This window comes from Anomaloglossus baeobatrachus, chromosome 4 (genome assembly GCF_048569485.1).
Source record: "Anomaloglossus baeobatrachus isolate aAnoBae1 chromosome 4, aAnoBae1.hap1, whole genome shotgun sequence".
NCBI lineage: Eukaryota > Metazoa > Chordata > Amphibia > Anura > Aromobatidae > Anomaloglossus > Anomaloglossus baeobatrachus.
The window spans coordinates 207,327,919-207,355,654 of NC_134356.1; the positions used below are offsets into that span (position 1 = coordinate 207,327,919).

Here is a 27,736-nt window from a genome sequence, read left to right on the forward strand (position 1 = left end):
CACTACAAGTATGGCTCCAGTGGTGTGAAGTGAAGCTAAAATACAAAAATAAAGGAAACTGGGTGGCGGCGGTAGACTTATTTAGAGGGTCACCAATTTTTATTTGTATTGCCTGTGTTCTAAAACTGTTTGTACTGCAACAGGAATAATCTTTTTTTTCTTATATTCCCAATAGGACTCACCCCACCCACTACTCCACCATATAAGCCTGCCGAAGAAGACCTGTACAAACCAGAGATAAATGCGGAGTCTGTAACTAAAGGTCCACTCCTGTCTCTCAAAACAGAAGTACCTCTATCTGTTAATAGGAAACTTTCAAAGAAGCAGCCAGAGAGGACCGAACTATATGCACATTTGAGTCGGTCGCAGTCCCTTTCAGCAAACTCTCCCTCACTAGGAAATAAAAGGCCATTTTCCCGTTCTTTTGGTGACCATGATTATTGCCAGGTTAAGAAATCAGAAACTGTACTCCAGAGAAAAGTGTTGAAGTCTCTGGATCTACCAAATGATAGTGAAAAGAAAAAGAAGCAGCCTGTACCTCCAGTATCACAGCGGAAAGTCACTGAAGGGTCTTTGATACAAGACACCAAAGTCTTAAAAGATCATGAGATTCGAGCCAGTCTCACTAAGCATTTTGGCTTTCCAGATAATACTCTTAAAGAAGAAGAGGATGATGTTACATGTATTAACCCTGAGTATGACTCAGTTTTTGAGGACAGCGACTGCAGCTCTCCTGATGAGGCCTGCCTGTCACCTCTTAGAACAAAGTCGTGTTCTAGAAGGAGCCCCCAATCCAAGTTACAGAGCTATCGTCAGCCCAGCACAGCTAGAGTTATAAGCTCATCTGACAGCAAGAGGACACACAGGTACACCTGTCCAGTATATACACAGTACTGTATAGAAACCTCATACACTCGATATTATGCATGTCTACTTTTTCCTAAATGAATGTATTAACACTAGAAGTCCCAGAGAGGGGTCATTTAACATTTCTACCTTTGGAACACAGAGACTGGTCGAATGACCTGAAGGATTTCAGCTAACATCCTATAATCACCGTGTTTTGTTCTATAATTAAGGCCATTACTGTCGCACCCCAGGAGGTTGTTGTTTTCCATTGAGTTTAGCCATTTAGTTTCTAGTTAGTTCTATTCAGTTTGGACTAAGGGTCATTTGACCCTCTTTCAGGACTTCAGGGGGGAGCTTGACATTTCTGGGACTTCTAGTGTTAGTTTTTAGTGAAGGCAGCAGATTAGGAGCACGCCAAGTGGTGTCAGCTTTCTACAATTCTGCTCACCGTCGAGATATCTTTTTGCTAACAATACTTTGCTTGCAATAACGTTTCATTTTGGCATACTGTAATATTGCTGATGCTTGCGCTGGATGCCTAGTATCTGGTCACAGTAGATGAGATGGCCCTGGGGTTTTCAGCAATAGCATAAGATATGCCGTTAAATTATTCATATCCATGACATTTACCTTTTGCATAATACTCCTTATGGCTTCTCTGTGGGTGCTGACAATAGAAAATTAGAAAATGGATGTATGAATATTTGTGTGTGTGTGTGTGTGTATATAATATATAAAATCATTAGTGATTTTTATCCACATGTTTTCTGTATCTGTCTTAAGCAGATGTGAAAGCAATGAACAGAGACAGCCTGGAAACTTGAGCCAGAGGCAAATCCAAAGCAGGCGGCAGAAGGCAATTGTGAGTAGTGAAGCATTCTATACATTCTTTAACTGAATGCATCAAAGCAAGGGATAAAGTACACATTACTCAATCTATAGGATCCTGAAATAGGCCACTTTAGAAGCTTAAAAGCTAAGCCATGAAGTGCACCTACATTTAATGCATGGCCCCTGACTGTTCATATCTGCTGTGGAAGGTGTATGATTCCCCTGAGTTAGACTAGAGCTGCTGACTATCTCATATGCTACAAATGCATTGCAGAGGTGTTGTATACAGGGTCAGGCTGTAAAAGAGGCCTTGGGGATACAATCTTCTAGGTAAGCGAGGGGAATGCGCATAGGGTCAGTGAACCTTCCTGACACAGCAGCTTCTGATAAAAGTTCTCCGTACGTCAGGTAATTTTGTATGTGTGTGTGTATATATGTATGTGTGTGTGTATATATATATATATATATATATATATATATATATTTAGTAATATATAATTAGTACAGACCAAAAGCTGCTTGGACAACACACCTTCTCATTCAGTTATTCTCATTATCTCAGTATTTATTTTCATGACTCTGAAAATTGTAGATTCACATTGAAGGCATCAAAACTATGAATTAACACATGTGGAATGAAATACTTAACAAAAAAAATTGTGAAACAACTGAAAATATGTCTTATATTCTAGGTTCTTCAAAGTAGCCACCTTTTGCTTTGATTACTGCTTTGCACACTCTTGGCATTCTCTTGATGAGCTTCAAGAGGTAGTCACCGGAAATGGTTTTCACTTCACAGGTATGCCCTGTCAGGTTTAATAAGTGGGATTTCTTGCCTTAAAAAAGGGGTTGGGACCATCAGTTGTGTTTTGCAGAAGTCTGGTGGATACACAGCTGATAGTCCTACTGAATAGACTGTTAGAATTTGTATTATGGCAAGAAAAAAGCAGCTAAGTAAACAAAAACGAGTGGCATTACTTTAAGAAATGAATGTCAGTCAGTCCGAAAAATTGGGAAAACTTTTAAAGTGTCCCCAAGTGCAGTGGCAAAAATCATCAAACGCTACAAAGACACTGGCTCACATGAGGACCGCCCCAGGAAAGGAAGACCAAGAGTCACCTGTGCTGTAGAGGATAAGTTTATCCGAGTCACCAGCCTCAGAAATTGCAGGTTAACAGCAGCTCAGATTAGAGACCAGGTCAATGCCACATAGCGTTCTAGCAGCAGACACATCTCTAGAACAACTGTTAAGAGGAGACTTTGTGCAGTAGGCCTTCATGGTAAAATAGCTGCTAGGAAACCACTGCTAAGGACAGGCAACAAGCAGAAGAGACTTGTTTGGGTTAAAGAACACAAGGAATGGACATTAGACCAGTGGAAATCTGTGCTTTGGTCTGAGGAGTCCAAATTTGAGATCTTTGGATCCAACCACCGTGTCTTTGTGCGACGCAGAAAAGGTGAACAGATGGACTCTACATGACTGGTTCCCACCATGAAGCATGGAGGAGAAGGTGTGATGGTGTGGGGGTGCTTTGCTGGTGACACTGTTGGGGATTTATTCAAAATTGAAGGCATACTGAGCCAGCATGCCTACCACAGCATCTTGCAGCGGCGTGCTATTCCATCCAGTTTGCGTTCAGTTGGACCATCATTTATTTTTCAACAGGACAATGACCCCAAACACATTTCCAGGCTGTGTAAGGGCTATTTGACTAAGAAGGAGAGTAATGGGGTGCTACGCCAGATGACCTGGCCTCCACATTCACCAGACCTGAAGCCAATCGAGATGGTTTGGAGTGAGCTAGACCACAGAGTGAAGGCAAAAGGGCCAACAAGTGCTAAGCATCTCTGGGAACTCCTTCAAGACTGTTGGAAGACCATTTCCGGTGACTACCTCTTGAAGATCATCAAGAGAATGCCAAGAATGTGCAAAGCAGTAATCAAAGCAAAAGGTGGCTACTTTGAAGAACCTAGAATATAAGACAATTTCAGTTGTTTCACACTTTAGTATTTCATTCCACATGTTTTAATTCATAGTTTTGATGCCCTCAATGTGAATCTACAATTTTCAGAGTCATGAAAATAAAGAAAACTCTTTGAATGAGAAGGTGTGTCCAAACGTTTGGTTTGTTCTGTATATATACTGTGTGCATGTGTGCGTGTGACATATATATATATTATATATATATATATATATATATATATATATATATATATATATATATATATATATATATATATATATATATATATATATATATATTAGACCTATATAGATAATATGTGTGATGCACTATGTATTACGGAGTGTTCATCAGTCTAGAATAGCTGAGCACGTGCTCATGGACATGCCGGTCTTTACCTGTTCTTTTTGGCCGCAGCCATATGCATCTAAATTCTCCTAGTGTCAATTGGAAAATCTACTTAAATTTTCTACACTGCACTGGAAAAAGAAAAACTCTTGAAGGAGGTACATTTTTTTCCTCAGGCAGGAGTGATTGATCAAACAGGTGTCATAATGTGGTTTGAAGGCCTGGTTTGGGCGGCACGGTGGTTCAGTGGTTAGCACTGCAGTCTTGCAGCGCTGGGGTCCTGGGTTCAAATCCCACCAAGGACACCATCTGCAAGGAGTTTGTATGTTCTCCCCGTGTTTGCGTGGGTTTCCTCTGGGTACTCCGGTTTCCTCCCACACTCCAAAACATACAGATAGGGACTCTAGATTGTGAACCCCAATGGGGACAGTGTTGCCAATGTATGTAAAGCGCTGTGGAATTAATAGCGCTATATAAATAAATAAAATTATTAATTATTAAGGCCTCCACAAATGGAAGATTAAATTTGTCTAATTACTTGGGGATTGAAGGCCCATCTGATGTACATAGGAGCCTCCTGGTTGCTCCTCCAACAGATTTTGAGACGTATTGGGCACCTTGAAGTCAAAGCCTGTTTCCTTGGTTCTCTAGCTTGGTAGCGCTTCACCCTACCAATAATGAACACTAATGATCTTATGCGATGAGAGGTAGTGTTTGTGGGAATCCAAATGGCTCACTCTTACAGCCAACAGTATTTGAAGTTGTATTGGCTTTTTGGAGTTATGTACAGGGGCTATTCCCATCCCAGACTTCTATGGCATATCCACAGGACATGCGGTAGATGTATAAGAAAATAAAGAGAGATGACCACGCTAGTGCTGGTCTCCCGATTTAATGTTTTGGGAGTTCAGATCTAGCCTTAGTCAGAAAACAAATGTAGTAAATAAAAAATTGAAAATCCCATTTTTATTGGAATGCCTGATCTCATAATTTTTACAGCACATCTTTTATTACAGTATTGCTGCTAAATGCCACAATGCTGGCATATTTAGTGAATCACTGATTACTTTATTATACCGTTATTATGGCAGAGGTCTTTGACATAAAGCTCGCTGAGCAGTCCTTGCAATCATTTAATAAGCCATTGAAATGCTATCATTAAAGTGTGGTTAGAACCCACTAAACTTTAGAGTCAGATGCTGGATAGACTGGGCATATTATTCTGCATGTGGACCGCTTTCACACTGGTGGACTTCATTGGGATTAGAGCTATGCAATAATGAAATTGCCAGAATAAAGATGTGTAAAGATGAGCAGCTCATCTGTCAATGATAGCTGATTGCTAATGGTTTCAGAAGCTGAACCCTCCATATACAAGTCATCAATGGAGTACGGGTGGGGTACAGTTTGGAAAAATCAACTTTACCAGACAGCGCAGCAGTCTTAGTAGACTGCCAGGCATTGTTTCCCATCCATGTGTTTTTCCATTTCATATACTCCTCCAAGGCCATGTGCTCTAATTCCTATATATACTTTTCTCCAATGTGCTCAGTCAAATGAAAGCTTTTCATGACATTGGTGCTGGCCATAGGCAAATGTCAGAAGACATCAGAAACTAACACAAGGCATGTCCGTTTTTTTCCTATTAATCGCATCTAAGTGCACGGTCAGAACTATTACATGTCATTAATGTATAGTCCGTTTTTATCTAGCCTAATTGTGTCACTAGTTCCTCTTAATCTACGTATCTAAAGTTCTCTCCACTAATTTGGAATATAATATGTGTTTAAAAGTCACCTGCAGATATTAAAGCTCCTTACTGATGTGAATCTAATGTCCCGACAGTAGTGAAATTGCACAATCGGAGATTAGTCCTCCATGGAAGAATAAGACACAAAGTTCTTACCCAAAAGCCCAGAGCTCCACTGCTGTAATTTACATGGACCATGATGTCCTTCAAAATTACACTGCTACCAGCCAAATGCATTGGAAATTCAATAAAGAGAGAACAGTGCAACCTCTTCACATTCTTAACGCTTGTTCCATAATTCAGCAGATTTTAATACCATTTGTCATTTTGATTTTGGAAAGTGAAGATCAGCTGACCATATTAAAATGATAAAATATGTTGTACACCGTGAGGAAGGTCTTCCGCATTGATAGAAAATACCTAATGCTTGTATGTAGTAATACGGGAAATAATTACATGTTTAGATAGACAGTAATCATTGTGATTTAGAAACATGGCTTTCTTGAATGTGTGGTCTTGCATGCAGGTTATATTGCTATAACTTGTAATGGTTGGTTATATTCTTAAAAGGAATCTGTCATCCCAATCTAAGAGTAGCGTGACATAAGAACAGAGACCGAGATGCCAGCGCTGGGTCACTTACTGGCCTTCTTACTGTTATATTTACTGCAGCTCTGCTAGTTTTCTCAATTATGAGCTCCGTCTATCACTGCCCCTAAAGGCCCCTTTACACACTGCAACATCGCTAGTGATATCGCTGTAACGTCACTGGTTTTGTGACGTAATAGCGACCTCCCCAGCGACATTGCAGTGTGTGACACGCATCAGCGACCTGGCCCCCGCTGTGAGGTCGCTGATCGCTACAAATAATTCAGTACCATTTTTTGGTCCTTTGTTTACCGCTGCGCAGCATGCATCGGTGTGTTTGACACCGTTACAACAACATCGTTAGCGACTTAGAACCCAGCCCGTATAGCGTTCCCTTTCCCGCCCCCTTACCTCCGATTGGTAGTCGCTGTTGCGTTCTGATTGGGCGGCTTTCACTGGAAAAAAGGCAACTTTAGCGCTTTCGTCCTTTGTTTCAAAGCTACCTTGTTCCTGAGCGTGCTGGTTTGCGGATCATTAGAGAGTTCTCCAGTCTGCAATACTATAAAGCCTATACAGTAAGCATCATTTGATTGAAGCTGTATTGATGCTGTATAGATAAACCAGTGTGGAGTCGCCACACAGAGAACTCTACAAAGATCCGCTAAGCAACAGAAGCTCAGGAACAAAGGATAAACAAGCGCAACGTTTGCCAATCTTTCCAAGCTCGGGGTCGCCAATAAGAACGCACTAGCAATCACCAATCTGAGCTGAGGGGGGCGTGTAAAAAGGACACCTAGGTGGCTTCAGCGCCAAACACCACGCCCCTAACATAGGTGTGAGTCGTCAAATAGCTGCTGTGTGACACGTCCCCAACGACCAGCGAGGTCGTTCTGCAGGTCCGTATCGCTGTTGCGTCGTTGGCCAGATCTGCCTGTTTGACAGCTCACCAGCGACTGTTAGAGACTTTCCAGCGATCCTGGCCAGGTCAGGATCGCTGGTGGGATCGCTAGAAAGTCTGTGTGTAAAGGGGCCTTAAGTCTTTGACTTACTTCTGCTTACTCTGTGCTTAATCAAAAACCTGTCAGTCCATGGTGGGGGCTTGTAATGATCGTAGTTCCTGAATAAAGGGTTACCCCATAGCAAAAGATTATCACAAAGAAGACTAGCAGAGATTATCACAAAGAGACTAGCACTTAGAGTCTATATAAACCTGGTGACAGATTATTTTTAAGATGTTTCTATAGGTGCCTGTAAGATCTTAAAGTATACTGTGTCCAAAGTTGAACAGAGCAAAATTAAGTTGCAATCCATACTGTAAAAGTGACTTTACTTGTTTTCATCGGACAATCCTTTTATCAACTATCCTCTGGATAGTGAGGGTCTGATCTCTGGTATCTGCACTGTTTGGCAGAACAGAACTTTCATCCTAATTAGAATGGAGCAGCACTATGCAAGCTCGACTGCTATTCCATTCAAATCCCTATGCGGCTGCTGTGCACCACACTTGGCTTTTTCCAGCAAGCCCATAGAGAAAGGATGGATCAGTGGTCGGGCATGTGTAGAGCCATTGCTCCACTCTGTGGGGATAAAAGTTTATCAATCAATGTGAATGCCAGTGGCTGAGCCCCCACAAATCAGTTACTTGTCACTGATACTGTGGATATATGATCTCTTGATTTTACTTGAGTGCTCCTTAGAGGAGACGTAAAATCTTGCTATGACAAAATGTGTGTACAATTGCCAAAAAAGTAAAACAATAAGAGGTTTATCAAGACAGATAATTTTTTTTTTCTATATCCTCTTTTTACCTGTGTGTGCACTGAATCTTCACGCTATTAATCTGTGACTTGTGTGGTCTTCTGTCTACAGGATGAAGGGCGCCTCATCTGCATCAGGAGCCTCTCCAGCAGCATTACTGCTAATGAGCTGAAGAGGAGGTTTGAAGTTTTCGGAGAGATCACTGAATGTCTGATTCTTAGTAGAAGCAGGTACGAGTCTATGTGGAGGAGCAGTCTTCACCCCACTATACTTATGTGCTGTGCTGTAAATGATGTACAATCAGTTTAATAGTCATTGTATTTACCTTCCCCGTCTTGTCTTCCAGGAGAGATAAATTTGGCTTGATCACGTTTCGGTATCATGAGGATGCTGCGTTGTCTTTAAAGAAGGGTCCTTCCCTGAGAAAAAGGAATGAGCCTTCCTTTCAAATGAGCTATGGAGGTCTCAAACATTTTTTTTGGACCAAATACACTGATCTAGGTAAATTTAATAGCCATGTAAGTTACATATTTCTGAGAAATGTATATCATGTGTTTACATATTAACAGAATTAAACTGAACTTGAAAGTGGTGTCCAGGTTTGAGAGCAGCCTTCTGAATGTGCACACTGTCATAGTTCCTTGGTATTGCTGGTACGCACGAGCGGTCTTATCACTGCATGTATGCTATTTGCGGTCATGTGCTGACTAAACGCATTTGACTTCTTTTAATTCACTTCCATTGAGAGAAGCTGGATAAGACTGGTCAGCACATGATCACAACGATGCAAATCTCGTACATGCTGCCATGTCACTGCTCCCTCGCAATACAGAGGAACCGTGACAGTATGCAGATGGCACAATTCAGAAGGCTGCAGTCACATATAGACTTTGCTCTCAAACCTGGACAACCTCGTTAAAGGTTTTGCACCTTTGGGGACAATTTTCGCCTTTACTTAAATCAATGTATTTAGGACTAAAAAATAGTTTTTGTAATTTAATTTCTTGAAAAAAATGATACATCATTTGCTTTCTATAATCTCTGTGTTGCATTTTCTATTGCTGGTTTCAGAATGAGTTAACTGGTCTGTGGTTTGGGACCAGGACTTGACCTAAACCCCTATGGAAGTCACTAATTGGGCAGTTCAGGTTCCCCACCCCCCCCATGCAGACAGCCATAAACAGATCACTTCCGATGGTGGGTGTGCGGGCTTTTCCATTTTATTGTTTGGTTAACACTATATCGGATCACACTGTTGTTATCCCCAGTGTGAACCGTTGAAACACTGCAAGTGACTCACATTGGGCTGAGCACCGAGCGTACCCAAACACAGTGATGCTTGCACGAGTGGATTGCATACGTAATGCACCCAAACCCCGAACTCTAATTCTGGTTTGGTTTTTTTTGTAAAGTCTGTGTTTGGTATGAACACCGAACCTCAGGGTTCACTCATCTCTACTACAGACCACATCAAAGTTGAGTGTGCAGGGGAACAAAGCCCAGTAAAACCCAAAGGCTGCAACATTTTTAATAAAAAAAACAATTTCAAAAATTATTTTTGGGCCCCAAATTAATGTATTTAAATAAAAAAAAATGTCCCCCTAAGATGGACAACCCCTTTAACCTTTCACTCATTGCTACGTCTAGCATACAACAGCATTTTAGTCCCTATATTACAGCAGACAATGATTCTACTGCACTTTCTATAGGCACACTTAGGCCATTTTAGCTTATGTAAAGGTTAAAGGGGTGGCCCACTATATTTTAACAAATGTGCTGGGGATTTGATATTTTAGCACAGAATCTCCTCCCTTGTAAAACGCCATCTTTGAGGAAAGCTGAAATGCAATGGATAATGAATCCTTTCTCATTTTTGCTGAACTGCTGTAACTTTTCTATTCTTGTTTGATCATCAGATTCAAATGCGGCAGAGCCGTCTTCGGCTGGGATGAAGAGCAAGTATGAATCGATGGATTTTGACAGCTTGCTTAAGGAGGCACAGAGAAGTCTGCATCGATGACAGCCTTATTATGGAGGAGTACCTCAATACCTCAGTCAAGGCACTTCCAACATGTTTACGTTTTTTCGAAACAAAGTGGAATACAGATACAAGAGACTTTATCCTTTAAATTGATGTTTACATTGAACAAAGCTGCTTCTGTATGTGATCTTCCCATGGTGTTGCTGTCTCACTGCCACATTTGAGTATCCTTGCTTTTTTCGAGTGTGTCTGTAGACATAAAGTCCTTCCTTCTTCCCTCGTGATTGCAGCTGTGTTCTCCATAACATTTTTGTCTGTAGTGTGTTAAAATGAATCACCACAAAAAGTCTTTTGTGAATAGTCTGGATTACAAAACTACTTTTAATAGAAAGATGTATATTCTTAAACAAAAAAATGTATTTATGGTTCACATGTACTGTATTTCATATTGTCGTTTGCTTCATTTTGAACTATGCACTCTAGTGAGGTGTTTGCAAAAGATCAGATTTAATCCTAATACGTCAAGAATCGTTGCGAATCACTGTAAATCTGGACGATTGGGGCATTGAAAACGATTGATTTTAGTCTCCAGATCATCTATATGTGTCATAGTATATATAGTAAGGACACTGGATCGCACTGTTGTGCTTTTGTTTTTCCTTCTGTTTCCTGCTTTTTTTCCATCTCCTCCCTTATGTATTACAAGCCAGTTTGGAACGCGCACAACATGCAATGGATTTATGACTGAACCTACTAATACTTCTTAATATGACGTTCACATTCCTTTATCAGAGATGATGTTGAGAACATTTTGTGTAGTGGGCATCCATCTGCTGGAACAGAAGATAATGCAGTTTCTTTGTCTGATCAGCGCTTTATCAACATCTGCTACTAGTATGCACATTAGCAAATCGGAACGCATGCAGGGTTTGACTTTGCAGTTAAGGTGTTCTAAATGTACCCATCAATCCAGTATTCCCCATGTGATTGCCCTGTATTCTGATATTGTCACATACAGTACGACTTCTTCCCAAAGATTACCAAGGAGATTATTCTCCTTCTCACTATATGCAGTGAATTCATGCTATCATAACATGACTGACAGCAATACACAGCTGGAATAATGCCCGCCATATCCTGATGAGACACAAGTGTTTCTGAGGGTAACATTTTAGCGTAGTATAAAAGCCATTTTAGCGTAGTATAAAAGCCATTCTATCCAATGACACGGGAGTGTTGTAAATAGCGCCATCCATCTACACTTGGGACTGCTGAAGCCGTTTTCTATATGTTTACCAGGGTAGCATAGAATGTAGGATTAAGCCATTATGTGTAGTTTAGGAAACATAGCCTTACTTCTTTAAATAGTTACCGGTAGAAAATCTCCGGTCTTATTTTTTTATGTTCTGCCAAAGTTTCCAGCAGCTCCTGTGAATCCCAGGATTGAACATACCTCTTTGGCAAACACCTTATTGTAGATCTGCCTTTACCTGTCATAGTATTCCCATACAACAATGATGTTTACATGTGATTGCTATATAGTTTACTGTAGAATACAATATAAATATATATACAAATATATATGAATATAATGTTGCCCTTAGGGCGAATCGTTACGTCCTGTGCCGTGTTGATAGTTTTGACAACAATATGTGGAATATTCTCCGAATAGATGTCTACAGTTTACACAAAGCACATATGTTGCATTGGGGATTTAATAGTGCAAGGGTTAAAGATCAATAATTTAGCTTTCTAGGGGCTGTTTCAGTGGCAGGTAAGTGATTCCTTGTAGCCTCTACATGGCCGATGAATCTCCTGCTTCTAATGTCCGGTAGTGCTTCCTTTTGTTGACCAGCTTCGCCTGGCTCTCATTCTGACAGAGGACATGACCGCAGAAGCTTTCGTGACTATTTAGTCGAAAAACCTGGTGTTTGAATCTGAGGGATTTTAGAACTGTAAAAATTTCTTTCCATGAGGCCTTTAGATATTATTTAGCAAGCTTATTGTCCAGCACTTATGCAAAGCGTACACGCACAGATAATCTCATTGCGGGTCCACCAATAGTATCTATGTTAATAGACCATGTTTGATTATCATTGTTTATTTACATGGTGTGCACTTAACACCTATGAATGTATTTCATGGTAGATTGTGGCCTGTGATGATGGTGACATGGATTTTAAGGTGATAATTGTGTCTTTAAAACAAATTCATTTATGGGATATGCTAATAGTCATTTATTAAACTGGGTTGGGATGTACTTTTTTTGTTAAATTTAAAATGTTCCCCAGCAAATAGTCCTTTTAAAAGTGTAACCACCTAATTGGTTATAATTAGAGGCAGCCAGATCACCTAAACCTCAATAGATTTAATGCAATATGAAATCTAGAACTGATGGGTTAAGTCTTTCGTCCAGTGAATTTATTGGGTACATGCCCATTATTAGCCTGTTATGTGGTCTTTCATTGACAGAGTATGAATGTGTCATATTTACTGTGTAAGTATTGTCGGCACATCAATATTGTTAGGTTTTGTATAGCTTGGAGAAGCTATTGGCAAGTCTGGGGATGATAATGTCACTCCACCGGGCTCAGTGACATCACTTAATGTCTCATACTGAGCAGATAACATGGCGAAATGCTGGGGTGTCGGAAAAAGTAGAAGGTAGTTCTTCAACAGAATGAGATGGTAGGGAACATTGCCTAACGCATTGTATAGATCTATACTCTAATACCTTGTTGGCGGTATCCGAATATAAGAAGTTGTCGTCAGACGCTTCTACTTATAAAGGGGCCTTAACATTTGGCTAATGTTGTTGACATACTGTATAATCGCGTAAGACTGAAAGGCACCAGAGGAAGCCATACTCACGTGAGCACATAAGAGGTAGTTTTATTGTATCTTCAAGAACGAGCTGTATTCCCTTACTAATCAAAGTATATAAATGCACCTTGAAGCTCTATATGGCAAAAGTGGAGTATTATTTTATAGTTTAATCTTATCGGGATATTTTTTTCCGATCGGTAAAGTTATACAACCCAAATAATGTAATGAATATTGGTAGTAATCCGAGAATTCCACATGAAGAAATCTTTTCAAGCAAAAGCAATATTGCTGCTCAATGTCACCTTAAGATTAGAGAGTTGTAAGATTGGGAATAGTTTGTCTGACCGAGCCAACGTTCATTACTAGAAGTGGTGGGTCAGCAATTCTGTTTCCTTTAAGGGGGAGCTCATAGAAAAAAAATGAAACATTTTTTTTTCTATATTTTTGATTGTATCCCTTGCTTGATATAGCATTGGTTTTGTCATAATTTTGCCCAAAATGTAATTTTTTTTTTTAGTCAATTCCCTTTCACCATGTATATAGTTTTCCGCTTCTTGACTTATTCTCCCTGTCATCTAAGTTTTGTTTTAAAACCTTGTCTTGTTTCTTATTCATCACTGATCCTAAGCAATAGTATAGAAGAAAAAATCCGTCCGTTCTTGGTAGTTTTCCCCCTAACTACTGTTAGTATGAGCATTTTTTTCCGTTGCTTGAGGCACCATTTGGACCACGTTGGGAATATTGCTGGTTTGGTGCTTTATATTGGGTAAACATGCTCCCGAGCTTGAAATCTAGAATGTAGTAATCTAGGTCACGGTGCATGGGGCATTACTACTAATGACATAGGGATGATGGATAATTTGTATATAATTTAAGGCATTTCACTAGGAAGGTGTATGGGTTTTTGCCGCACCACATCGGCTGTGTTATTTATAATTACAGGATAAATCTATTTTTTTTAAAGAACACTGCTAATTATTGAATTAATGGTTAATATGTATGAATGATTTATTTGCTATTTTATTCATGGTAGAAGGTTGTTTTTTTTCTTTTTTATATTTCATTTTCTAAATTTAGTTGTATCTTTATTTATGTACCATACATTTATCTTAAAATGGGTATGCATTGCTATGTCATTTCCTTTTTTCTTTTTTTTTTTTTTTTACTTTTAGTGTGATTTTAACTGTCTACCTTATAAAGAGAATGTTTTATTGTATTTTTACATTGTCAAATCCTATAGTTTCTTAGATAATTTAACCAAAATCGATCAGTGTACTATCCAGTGAGTATAAAATATATTTTAAATTGTGTAAATACTTTCTGGACTGGCTTATTTTACTCAAATTCTATTCCTCTGGATAAGGAGTTTCTTGTTTACATTACAAAAATAAACTGTAGAATCTCTACGTTCATGTACTGTAAATAGCAATTGTGTTCAGCCTATGAATAAAACTAAACCGTGGATGGTAAAAGTTTAACCACTAATTCTGTCTCCAGAGTCCTTTGTCCTTTTATTTTTTTCTGTTTTTTTTGGTTTTTTTTTTACTATATTTCAAAATCTTAAAGGGAAGGTGCCATTGAAATTTTTTTTCAATAACTGAAAAAATGTAAAATATTCATATTTAATGTCTTGTTTAAATATTATAATTTGTTTTTAATAGAGGAAAATATGAAAAAAAAAGTTTGATTATGTTCCACTTTTAAACACTAGGGGAACAGCTGCTGAAAACCTAGTGTACAACTAGCTCACATTACAACTGCAGTAAAAGAGGGCTGAATCTGCCTTCCTGTGTGTGATGTGACTCCTCCCCCTCTTCTTCGGGGTGTTTGCAAAACGATAAGGTAGAATGAAGTTTAGGATCACAGTGTGGAGCCATTTTGTTGGTGACTGCAAAGTGATCCTGAACTGTGGAAAGTGTCACCCAGGACGGTGGCATAGTGCTTCACTGTATAATATGCCCCACTGCATACTGTGCCCCATATATTCTGTCACCATATTACTGTGCCCCATAATACTGTGCCCCCATATCACTATGTCCTCATATTACTGCTTCCCAGTGTTCTCTCTGCTCTCAGCATTCCCCCAGTGCTCTCTGTGCTGCTCCAGCATTCCCAGTGCTCTCTGTGCCCCCAACGTTCCCCAGTACTCTGTGCCCCCAACATTCCCCAAGTGCTTTGTACCCCTGTTTCCTAGTGCTCTGTGCCCCCAATGTTCTTCAGTGTTTTATGCCCCCTGCATTTCCCAGTGCTCTGTGACCCCAATGTGCACCAGTGTGCTGTGCCCCTCCAGTGTTCCCCAGGACTCTCTGTGCCCCTTGTGCTGAGCACAGAGAGGTGAGAGGAGGAACTCCTGGAAGCGGAAGTCCAAGGTGAGTACTGGCAGCGGCCAGTGGCGATTTGTAGCCTGAGCCTGGTATTGTACTGTAGATGGAGGCTGTGATCACCGCTCTCTCTCCACATGTAACCCACCTTGGACCTCTGCTCCTGACATTTCCTCCTGTCAGGCTGGTGTCTCTCGGCAGCTCCTCTTGTCAGCGCCTAGAGCGGTGACGGGAGGAACTGCCAGGAGCGGAGATCCGAGGTGAACACATGCAGGGGACGAGTGGTGACCACAGGGTGACATCTATAGTACAATACTATGCTGCAGATCACCGTTGCCGCTGGCCCCGTGCTCAGGGAGAAAGTGGAGTGCACAGTATACACTGTGGGTTCCACAGAGAAGGTACTAATCTCCCAGAGCTGTGATATGGACAACCTAGGGGGTGTATCCAGGTCACAGCAGGTAGAAGCCAGGAGATAGGGTCGGCGCCCGACTTATCAGCCCTTATGCACAAGGTCTGCTGTATTTGCAGTGTCTAACTGTTGTTACACACTGCAAATCCAAGATGGCAGCCCCCAGTGTTTGAGTAAAAATAGAATTAAATAAAAACTAAATAAACAATTTAATTTTGTATTAAAAATAATTGATTCCATAATCAGTAATTATTAATACAAAAAGTATCTTTCCCTTTTAAAGGGGAATTTTCAAGTTATTAAATTACTGTAGTTAGCAAGAAAATGAGCATATTTTTCAATTGAATGATTTTTTCTAACTCCTGTCATTCACATGAAATGAGCACTTTTATCTAACAAAGTGTACAGATGGTTTCCATGGAGCTCTGCCACTAATACGTGCCCAGACACTGGCCCAGTGTGCCCATTAGCTAAATTCCGAGAAAGGGGTTAATTTCTAATATACCAGTCACCTCTCTACAGCCCATTGATTTTCATACAGCAGTTACCTCCCTCCCCCTCACTCTGAGCTCCTGACAAGGTTGTTTTATACATCTACCAAAATCACCAGTCAATGTCCAATGGGATGTCTACAGTGTGAAAGCCCTGCTTGCTGTTATGCCAGCCAGGAGAGCAGGAGCAAAAAGATAAACTTTCTACACACAGACACACATCCATTCAACTGAAAATATCACTTTGGTTCTCTGAAGTACTTTGCAATTTTGGTAATCATTGCATTGGCCTTAAACTTATTGAAACAATAATTTATTGAATTCATTTAATTAATGCATTAGACCTAGTCAATTAAAAACTATATGCCTTATCTAGAAGGTCAAGTAAATTGGGTGATATTTACATGTAAAGGCTTGTATACATGGGTATATGACAACTGTTTTGTGTGGTGGAGCAACAATAGCATTCTAATGGTCCATGGATGTTCTACTGCATATGAGAATCTGATTTCACATATGATGAATGAGTTGGAAATGTTCATCAAGACAATTCCAGCAAAGGAGGCACTATCTAAGCAGTATATGAAAGAGATATGTTGGACAGCCAGGTATTTCCCTCAACTGGTAATATGTGGTAAGCAGGCACAACTCTGCTGGTATGAAATCAAACAACTTCAAGTTCGACAGGAAGAATCATCCATTTCGATCCCCAAACGTGGTGGTATTGAAGAGGATAAACATTTTTATTGCTGAGATGCTCCCATAGCAGAACTTCGGATTATAGGTTCAAAATATTAATATACTGGCCTTTTTATTGGGAGACAATCATATAATGCTTTTCAGCTCTAGCTGGTAGAAGGGTAAAAGAATGTGCCTCCTTGTTACACAAAGAACCATACAATCACGTAAAACTGGCACATTTCTTCATTTATTATTGCCAATTTACATTTCACACAACGTATATAATATTGTGGTGTTGCAATATATAGTATAAGTTGGATGAAGTATCTTAAAGAGGTTGTCCAATACGTTGATATTGATGGCCTCAGAGGTTTGTTTGAGAACATTAGGGATCAAACAGCATCATGAAAACGAAGTTACATGCCAGACAGGCCAGGGATAAAGTTGTGTAAAAAAGTAAAGCAAGGTTAGGTTATAAAAAAGAGAAAAAAAAAAAAAATAGTCCAAGCTCTGAACATCTCACGTAGCAATGTTCAATCCATCATCCAAAAATGGAAAAAGTAACTGCAAACTGCCAGGACATGGCCGTCCACCTGAACTGACATCCCAAGCAGGGAGAGCATTAATTAGAGTAGTAGCCAAGAGGCCCATGGTCACTGGAGGGGCTGCAGTATTCCACAGCTCATGTGGGAGAATCTGTTCACAGGAAAAATATTAGTTGTATACGCCACAAATCTGTCCTTTATGGAAGTGTCAAGAAGAAAGCTATTTTTAAAAGCAAGCTATAAGAAGTCCCGTCTACAAAAAGCCATGTAGGTGACACAGCTAGCAAGTGGAACAAGCAGGGGCTGGCTGGAAAATTTTGGCCTGGGGGGCCTAAACTTATTGGCTCTGATTGATTAACCTCTTCCCAACATATAATGTTCCCAGTGCGTCATGGTCGGATAAGTGTTCCTGGCCAATGACGTACTTGGTATTTCACAGCGATCGAGGGAGCACAGGAGCTGTTCTCATGTAATTGCCGCCTGGACAATGGCTTTCCTGACAGCTGAGACCTGGCTCTCACACCCAGGAATAGTGCCTGCACCACCCCTGGCTGTTTAACCTCCCCCACTAAATGCTATGATCAATAGCAATTGCAGCATATAGTGCCTGGCAGAATGACTGCGCTTCCTCTACCATGTGATCGGGATCCCAGCAATGTGATCACGGAGGCACAAGCATTGCCATGGCCACCTGAGGTCATCATGATGACCTCTGGGTCACCCAGCTATGGCAAGCCTCTAGGATCATGCAAGAGACACTGGGGATTAAGTGTAAATCTCTGAAAACCGTGATTCAGACAAAATTTTCAACAGAAAATTCAATGTAATGAGGGAGCTGGAGTCACTTGGAGCTTCCGCCTGGCCTGTGGTTCGGCGGTGTCAATCTTTTTATGTGTCTTAGGTGTGTGTGACGCCCTGGCAAAACCACGTAGTCACACACATAGGCCCCCGCATAACACCTTCCCTCACAGGGTTACATACAGCCGACCTGAAACCCTAGTCACCCCCCCAGGGAAAGACAGGCACACCAGTGGGCGGGACCAGGTGGATGGAGAACGCCTACCTAGGGGTCTGGAGAGCCCAGGGCGGGAAAACAGTTAAGTTTGGAGTCGAGTGGTGAGAGGAGTGAAGTGAGGAGGTGAAGCTGACGGGTGTCAGGGTCGGTGCCCTGACACATTGGCTAGGTGGCAGACGGTGGTCGTGTCTGGCAGGAGACGGGAAGACGGCAGCCAGAGATCCGAGGTGGACCGGGGCAGGGTTGGAGCCTGCCGGTACCGACATTGGAGAACCGACCCGGAAACCGTGCACAGAGGGGGGTACTAGGACCCTGAAGCCAGGACCGGAACCAACGGCCTAGCTAATTAACCGATTGAGGGCAGGATCATAGGTCCTGTCCCAACCTAAGTCCCCAAAAGAGACAACCACCCACAGAGAGGGATCGGGCTTTGGCCAGGGCCTGGTAGATCCCACGCGTCAGCGGGCACGGCTCCCAACAGTAGTACCGGGAAGTCCACCACAACACAACACAGTGCAGAGGAAAGTGACACAGACCACCAGCCCGGGTGGGGGACCAGAGTACAACCGGCCGCGGCGGCCGGCCACCAGCACGTTGGTTAATCACTGGACTTGTCTGATTTCTTTAATCGTGAGTAAGCTGAGACTCCCTGGTCTGACCAAGCGCACCGGCCCCTGCTATCTCCCTCCCCTGCACCAAGTCACCGGGTCCCGGGGCAACCATCCCTACCCACGGAGGGGTTAACAACCAGCTGCCATCCCATCGCCCCAGGTGTCTCACAGCAGCAGCGTTGGTTCCATACATCACCACACACCGTGGGTGGCGTCACAGACTGACTATAGCAAACACCGTACAATTATATCCCCATTTCATTCGGAGTGTCCACGTGACCCCCGGGTCCGGAGGATCCCTCGAGCTACACACTGGGTCCAGATCCGAGCAGCCCGGCTGCTACTGATGTGGGGGAGGCACATGTGCGCAAAAGTCGGTCAATGACAGTTTTGTGCAAAGATGGACACCACCAAACAGAGTCCAAACGGTGTCTGTATTAACTCTGATGACTCATTAGTGAATTGATCCAATGGGGGTTTCAAAAGAATCACATATATCGAAGATGTAAATGCAAATTGAAGTAAGTGCCCAGCATAGAGCACAGGATAAACATGAACTTATCCAAAATGTTATGTACCCCAAATTGCCACCAAGAATCCTTTTGGATTTTTAAATTACATACTAGGAAACCTGATGGACTGAATGTGTGACAGGATCTCATTTTACAATGCAACTAATAGCATTCAGACCAGGGCAAGACTGGCCAACTGGCAATTGCCAGATATTATTATTATTATTGCCAATGCCTATTGTGGGCTGCTTATTAGTGTAATGACAAAAAAAAAATTTTTATGAAACCATGTGCAATCGAGGAACTTTTATGGGTAATTTAAGAATAAGTATTGCTTTTTTTTGTTTTTAAAAAAAAGTTCCCCCTTTCATTCAAAGGCAAAAATTATTTTTTCCCCCCCAAAAAGGACATGCAATTTTGCATTATTGAAACGATAATAGTAATAACTAAGCAACTTTTATTATTCGTGTTTTTTAACAAATACGGTATAAAACTGTTAATTATAAGTACAATATGTACAAAAGAAGTGTTAAAAAATTATTTTTTCCTATGAATTTTAGATTCAAAAATTCAATTTTTTTCGATTTCGCATGTAGTTCCTCCATCAGTTTTACAGCACGTTCAGCATTTTGGTTAGACCTGGGAATGTCAATTAATGACTCCTCGACCAACCAGTGCGCCTTCAAACACTTAATTGCCTTCTTGCACTTTGTCTTGGTGAGTGAGGTTAACAGTTCATTGAAGGACGCTTCGTTGTAGTGTTGCGACTGGAACCAGGCATTTGCCCATTCATAGCAGATGAAGTCGCATGCTACACCGAGGATGCGGCGCCACTCTGGTATCAGAAAAAATGCTATAACAGCATATACAGCTCGCGAGTTCCATCTTGCCATGTGCAGGTTTAGGAGTTTCTTCCAACTGATTCGAGGCCAACGTGATGTTGTTTTGTAATGACGATATGCCTGACATAGTTCATATAAGAACTTGAAATCATCTCGCCATCCAGGATTCTCGCCTGTGTTGACATCATCTGTTGCAACTTGGTGGTAATCAATCTGAAGTGAGGCATAGTTTTCTGTTAATTTGTCAATGAAGAAGTAATTGAGTTCTGGTTTCTTCATTGACTCTGGAATAAGGAAATTCATGACGTGCTTCAGTAGGAGGTCGAGTACATGGTGCTGACAGCCAATGTATTGTGGCTTCTGAAAGCCCTTTCTCAAGACATCATCCTGTATCAGCGTTACAATCCCGTTCTAGCGACCAGTATTTACTTCTGCTGTCGCAGATTATCATGCGAATATTTTCCCAAGCGTCTTATTCATCAATTAGCTGATGTAGTTCCTTGTGAATAGCCGTGGCAGAACCATTCTCACATTCAGAATACAGAGTTTGATTTCGGTTGTGGTATTTTTCAGCAGAACTACTTGATACTCTTCCCCTTGGATTCTTTTACCATCGAAGTGGAGACAATAGGGATCTTTGCTTTGAAGTTTTTCAAAAAATTTCGTTTTCATTTTCTGTCCTTCTGAGATTATTCGTCTCCAGACACCCGACTGACTTGGAACCGGTACATCATGACCTTGTTCAGCAATGGTTGCAAGCACTTTATTTGCTTCATGTGTAGAAATGTTGTTTTTCAGTACCAGTAAAGTCGCTTTTGTAGTGCTTGCTCTTTTGTATTTCGGTGTGCGTTCAGGAGAAGATGAAGTGGAAGAAGAGGTTGGCTTTGGAGTCTCGGGTAAAGATTTAGAGACAGTATCATGTGTGGGTTGCGATTGCAAAGTGCTGGATTGAGCTTGAAATATTGATAGTCGGATTCGTTTTCTTGGATGAATTGATTCCAAAGGAGCTTGTTTGAGCATCGAATAGCCAACCTTGCCTCCACTCTCAACTTGCCTCAGGTAGAGCTCTTTATCCTCTGAGTTTTTCCATTCTCCATTAACGTTGGTGATATCAAATAACTGAGAAAGTGTTGCAGTGAATTTATGTTTTTGTTTTTCTCATTTAGATCAATCAGACGATTGAGTTTCTTTCTGATGAGTGCACTGGATAAAGTCTGGGAAGTCTAGAGTTTCCCTCCAGAGCAATTCTATATCCATTATCATATTTTTTATTTGATCCAGTCGCCGTTTCTCGCTGTTGAACAGAAAACTGAAGTTTCCAAGAATTTGGCAGTTCGTTGGCATCCGCGTGAGATTGGAGAGCTTTTCAACATATGGAATACTTGGATTCAAATAAATCGTTTTTTTCAAAATTTTGAAATGAAAAAGAGGGGGAACTTTTTTGAATATTTTACAAATTTGATGATACTAATGTCATTTGAATGCAATTGTTCCTCGAATGTAAGGGTTTCATTTTCGTTTTGCAAAATTTTTAAAATAGTCATCACACTACTGCTTATTCTGGTGACCTACCTTTGATATTTTGATTGGCAACCGCATACTAAAGAATCTCAGGAGCAGCAGAAGGAGGATAAGGCTGAGATCCTATTCACTTACGTAGCAGAGATATCTCCACTAATGGTACAGGGAGTCGGCAGTGAAGAGAACGGGGTGTGGGGGGAATGAGCTAATGGTGCATTCCCACTGCATTTTGTCCCTGTTAAGTGATCCCAGACTACTACGCAGTCTACTACGTCTGGCTGTCCAGCTCCAATGGGCGAGTACACCCAAAGATGATGCACAACAGAGCACACAGTGACATTGTCTACACCGGGGACAATTTGACCATTATCACTTAGGGGGGTACTCACTTTTGTTGCCAGTGGTTTAGACATTAAACTCAACACATTGTGTGTTGAGTTGTTTAGAGGGCACACCAAATTTACACTGTTATACAATCTAGACACTGACTACTTTACATTGTATCAAAGTGTCATATCTTCAGTCCTGTGCAATGAACACATATAATAAAATATTTACAAAAATGTGAGTAGTGTACTCACTTTTGTGACATACTGTACATGCCCATATAGTTGGCTTAGGAGGTTTGATCCTACAGACATATTCCCTTTAATCTAACTAAGAATATCAGACTCTTTAGATTCTTTTAATAATATGTGTATAGGAAGAACTGTCCTGAAGAACTTAGTCTTCGCTGATGACATTCGTCTTGTGACTAACCATAGAGAGGCAATGTTTTGTTTTTCGTATATTGAACTCAATTGGTCCTATTGTATATGGTTTTTTCTAAATTTACTTATGGCGGGTTTCCTCTCGGGATCTGTCGGGGCAGACAACTGGCTTGAGGATGCAGTTCAAGCTTTCTCCACTGAGGACAGCAACTCAGGATCAAATTCTCCAACTTTAAGGAGCATTTTTAAGGAACTACAGGACCTCTACTCTGAGAACTTGAGGGCCTGGTGGGAGGTAAAAGCCCTAGAAAACTACATCAAACAAAATATTGTTCCTAGAGGGTTGAGGATAAACATTAACCCCGCCCCCAGATTACACGATCCTAAGTTTCTGGCAAACTGGGAGAGAGAATCGGTAGCATCCTCTCTTAGGTTCATGCAACTACTCCTTGACAAAGAAAAATCAAATTATAACGAGTCTTTGACTAAGTTGGACACATTGAGAAAAAAGGCTCTTGAATTGAAGAGTGACCCCGATTTTGTCAGAAAAGAGGTTTCTCTACAGAATAATATTGAGAAATACCAGGCTACTCTAAAAAAGCGTAAACACAAACAGTTTTTGCGTGACTTTAGCGATTTTAGAGATAAGAGAACATATAATTTTTCTGTATCCACCAAACCAAAGCTGTATACAGACGTGTCCTCCTCTGACCAAGAATATTCAGATACAGAAAGGGCGGGTCCGTCCTGTCCTGGAGATCGCAGTAGAGGTAGGGGATATACTAACAGGCCACCACGAAGACAGAGATGGCGCAATCAAAGGGGAAATCACCCCTCTTTTGGTCCAAATTCAGATTTAAGATCTTACCAAGGTCCACCACAGACCTCTACAGGCCCCACCTCATCCTATACGTCCTCCTTGCCTGTTGTTCCCTCTTTTTTAGAGAAGGGAATCCCCAACTCCTACAATCTCAGGAGTCGGGATCAGCCCAATCAAAGGACTTAAATGACACCCAGGTGATAAACCTCTCCTCATATACACTTACGGCTGAAATGCTATCTGTTCTAAGGAGGGGTTTGTCCTTTGTGCTCACACAATCCTTTGACAAATTTTCATGGACAAAGGACATAAACCTTTTTTGTAGAAAGTTAAAATGGAGAAAAATTTTTAAGAACAATGATCAAGAGAGGTGTGAACAACTAGGAATTGATGTCTCAGACCTTGGAGGAGTTAATATTTTGACTGAGCTCCTGGAAGAAGGGGAGCGGGATAGAGGTTGGGGACCCTTTACGGGACTTAAGAACAAGAGTCAGAGACTACCGCCATCCAGTGATCTATCAAGTATCGATATCTTTTTGAAAGTGGTCGAGGAGGATATTTCTAAGATTCACGGGAGTATTGATACTTATAACCTTAATGAAGGTGAAAGGGAGGCTTTGCGCTTACTTAAAAATAATCAGACCATCATTATAAAGCCCTCGGATAAGGGGGGAAATCTTGTGGTGATGGATCATGGACTTTACAGGGGTATGTGTCAGTCCCTTTTGGATGATCAGACTACCTACGAGATATTAAAGACTGATCCAACAGGCCCTTTTTTATTAGAACTCGGGGGTATTTTGGACCAGGCTCTTGAGGTGCATCTGATCTCCAAGAATGAACACGAGTTCATGTTACCAATTAGACCCAAAATAGCAACTTTCTACGCACTCCCAAAAATCCACAAGGGGCACCCCCCACTCAAGGGGCGCCCTATAGTATCTGGAGTGGGGTCCATCACCCAAAACGTAGGGATCTTTATTGATGAGATCCTTAAGCCTTTTGTCCTTACCCTCCCATCATACATTCGTGACACCTCTGACGTTCTCTCAAAAATTGATGGGGTAACTGTGGAAGCCGGGATGTTTTTGGCATCAATAGACGTGGAGGCGCTATATAGCTCCATACCTCATCAAAAAGGTGTAGATGCAGCACAACATTTCTTACGCTCCAGGGCAGTGTATCTCCAGGCCCATAACAACTTGGTGCTAGAACTTTTGACATACATCCTGACTCATAATTATTTTATTTTTGACGGCAAGTACTTCCATCAGCTCAGGGGCACTGCGATGGGGAGTTCTTGTGCCCCATCGTATGCCAACTTGCTCCTGGGCTGGTGGGAGGAAAGCGTCATTTTTTCCGATGACTCCCCCTGGTGGGTCCCATTGATCCACTTTTGGGGGAGATTCATCGATTATATTTTTATTATTTGGTCAGGAGGTATTGAGGACTTTCATCAGTTCATTAGGGAGATAAACACCAACAGCTTTGGATTGGCGTTTACGAGCGAGATTCATGCATCTTCACTTTCATTCCTGGATATATCATTTACTGTTGACAGCTTTGGGCACCTCTCCTCTAGAACACACAGGAAACCCACCTCAACTAACAGTCTTTTGAGGTGGGATAGTTTTCATCCAACTCCCCTGAAGCGTGGTATCCCAAAAGGGCAGTACCTCCGTATGAGGAGAAACTGTTCCAATAAAAAAGACTTCTTTGATCAATCGAGAGATCTACGGGACCGCTTTAGGAAAAGGGGTTATCCTGATGTGGTTCTACGAGGGGCTTTTAATCATGCCCTCAGCAGGGACAGAGATTCCCTCCTTTCACCGAGGGTGGAAAAACAATCTGAGGATATCATCAGAGTTATAGGCACCTTTGATTGCCAGTCAGAGAGGATCTTCGGTATTCTTCGGAAACATTGGGGGATTTTGATGGCAGATCCGGATATATGTGACAATATTGCTCCCCGCCCCTCTATCACATATAGACGTGGTGGTTCACTCAAGGACCAACTGGTCCACAGCCACTACCAGAGACCAACCCCCCCAGGTACGTGGCTAGATAGAAGACCCATTGGGTGCTTCAGGTGTGGCGATTGCAAATATTGCAACTGGATCTCGCAATCAAAGGTTTTCTGTAGTGCCAGTACAGGCAAAGAATACTCAATTAGAGACTTCTCTAATTGTAAGACCAGTGGGGTGGTCTATATGGCCACGTGTAAATGCCCCTTAAATTATGTGGGCAAGACCACAAGAGAATTGCGCAGACGGGTCGGTGAACACTTGGGGGATATCAAGCACAAAAGGGATACTCCCCTGGCCCGACACGTCTGGGAATTCCATCAGGGCGATAACAGATCAGTCTCTTTTGTTATCCTTGAAGTCATCAAACCCGACCCTAGGGGGGGTGACCTGGATAAAAGGATTTTACAGAGAGAGTGCCGGTGGATCTATTACCTGAAAACACACACCCCATTGGGTCTAAATGACAGACTGACATATTCCCCATTTCTTTAGACACTGCTATCTTTATGCTCTTAATAAGATGAATTTCTTTGTGTTCCGCTTGTCATGGAATAGTAATTTAATAACTCATACTATCTATCTGGATTGGAAACCCCTCCGTCATTGCCCTGTGATTTGGGATTTACGGATAAAAAATACCTTTATTTTTAGGTTGTTGTTTCAAGGTAATTATACTGTGTCTCTCTGTGTTTCACGTTTTTCTGACCATTAATAGCGGCAAAAAAAAAAAAAAAAAAAAAAAAGTTGTTTGGTCAGTCGGGGGTTAATCTTTGAAAAAGGCATTTACTTATAAACAACAATTATACTGCTGCCCACTATGACATATTAATTATGTAGCCTGATAGCACATGTGCTGAAACCAATATATGGGGGCACTTAGTTATGTCCTTACATCATGGGGACATTTATATGGTTGCTATTTAGGCATGTGTGCATTGGCATTACATACAGGCACACTCAATGTGTATGGCAAAAATGTCAGTGTTAAATATCACCTGACACATTCAGGGACGTTTTGTGTGATTCAAGTTTGTCCTAAGCACTTCCACTTATATTCACAGGCATTCATATTGCTGCAGTGTTCCCAAGCGTCTCTATGACGATGGGGGCATTAGTGGGTGGTGCCATTGCAGTTTGTTGTTTTGATGCCGCCCCCTCATGTGCACGCAGGCACGTTCATTATTTCCTTCAACCCTTTTACTGCAAAGTGTGCACACATGCGCAGTCATGCTCCGAGGACCTCTAGTGTCCAGGATTGTCATGACATGCGCAGTAAAACATAAAAGACACAGTAGCCTATGATTGTGATTGGCCGCATGGTCCATGTGACCTTGGCTGATGCTGGATTTAAACCCTGACATCCTGTGATCTGTGCACACAGCCATGGATTACTCCTACATTCACACCTGATAACTGCAATCCTCCAGCCTCCTGAAGAGCCTTGTATCATGGAAAGGGGAAACGCGTAGAGGCGATACAGAGCATGCTGCTAAAAGGGAAGTAACCATTCTTTTCTTCCCTGTGGGGTTATCTATACCCCTTTTTTCTGCTCTATAAGAATCATCTGCATGATTGCCCTCAGGCATTGCATTACATGTATCAGCATCGGTTTATGCAGTGCAGATCTGTGCAATTATGATTGTGTAAAAGTTTATCCATGTGTGATTGCCATACCATACTATATCACACTGGGACATGGGAGGAAAAACTGACAGATGGAACTGAATTTTCCATTATGTTAATGTGCTCCTCCATTATGTTAATGTAGATTGTATATTATGTACTATGTACTAATTTGTACTGGATCATGTACTATGGACTAATTTTTCTGCAGAAGCCTGCCTATACTGGGGCTTAATATTTGTGTTTTTTTTTTTTTTTTGTTTTTTTTTTGTTTTTTTTTGTCCTGGTTTTCCTGATAGGAAGCTGTTATCTATCACAGTGTGATTATATGAGCACTTTGTTGTACCATGTACTAATTTGTACTGGATCATGTACTATGGACTAATTTTTCTGCAGAAGCCTGCCTATACTGGGGCTTAATATTTGTGTTTTTTTTTTTTGTTTTTTTTTTGTTTTTTTTTGTCCTGGTTTTCCTGATAGGAAGCTGTTATCTATCACAGTGTGATTATATGAGCACTTTGTTGTACCATGTACTAATTTGTACTGGATCATGTACTATGGACTAATTTTTCTGCAGAAGCCTACCTATATTGGGGCTTAATTTTTGATTTTTTGTCCTGGTTTTCCTGATAGGAAGCTGTTATCTATCAGACAGTGTGATTACATGAGCACTTTGTACTTAATACATTCTAGTACTATTGTATGGCCAT

At 41.3% G+C, this 27,736-nt stretch overlaps 1 protein-coding gene across 1 annotated transcript in view; it reads left to right on the plus strand.

The window, feature by feature from the left end:
• PPARGC1B (PPARG coactivator 1 beta) overlaps positions 1–14,380 on the plus strand; it is a 151,487-nt gene extending 137,107 nt beyond the window's left edge. Inside the window, exons 8-12 of the mRNA XM_075344637.1 lie at positions 176–866; positions 1,636–1,711; positions 8,200–8,318; positions 8,435–8,589; positions 10,005–14,380. Coding sequence (XP_075200752.1) covers positions 176–866; positions 1,636–1,711; positions 8,200–8,318; positions 8,435–8,589; positions 10,005–10,108 — 1,145 coding nt within the window. The 3' untranslated portion in view covers positions 10,109–14,380. The remainder of the gene's footprint in view (positions 1–175; positions 867–1,635; positions 1,712–8,199; positions 8,319–8,434; positions 8,590–10,004) is intronic.
• The last annotated feature ends 13,356 nt before the right edge of the window (positions 14,381–27,736 follow it).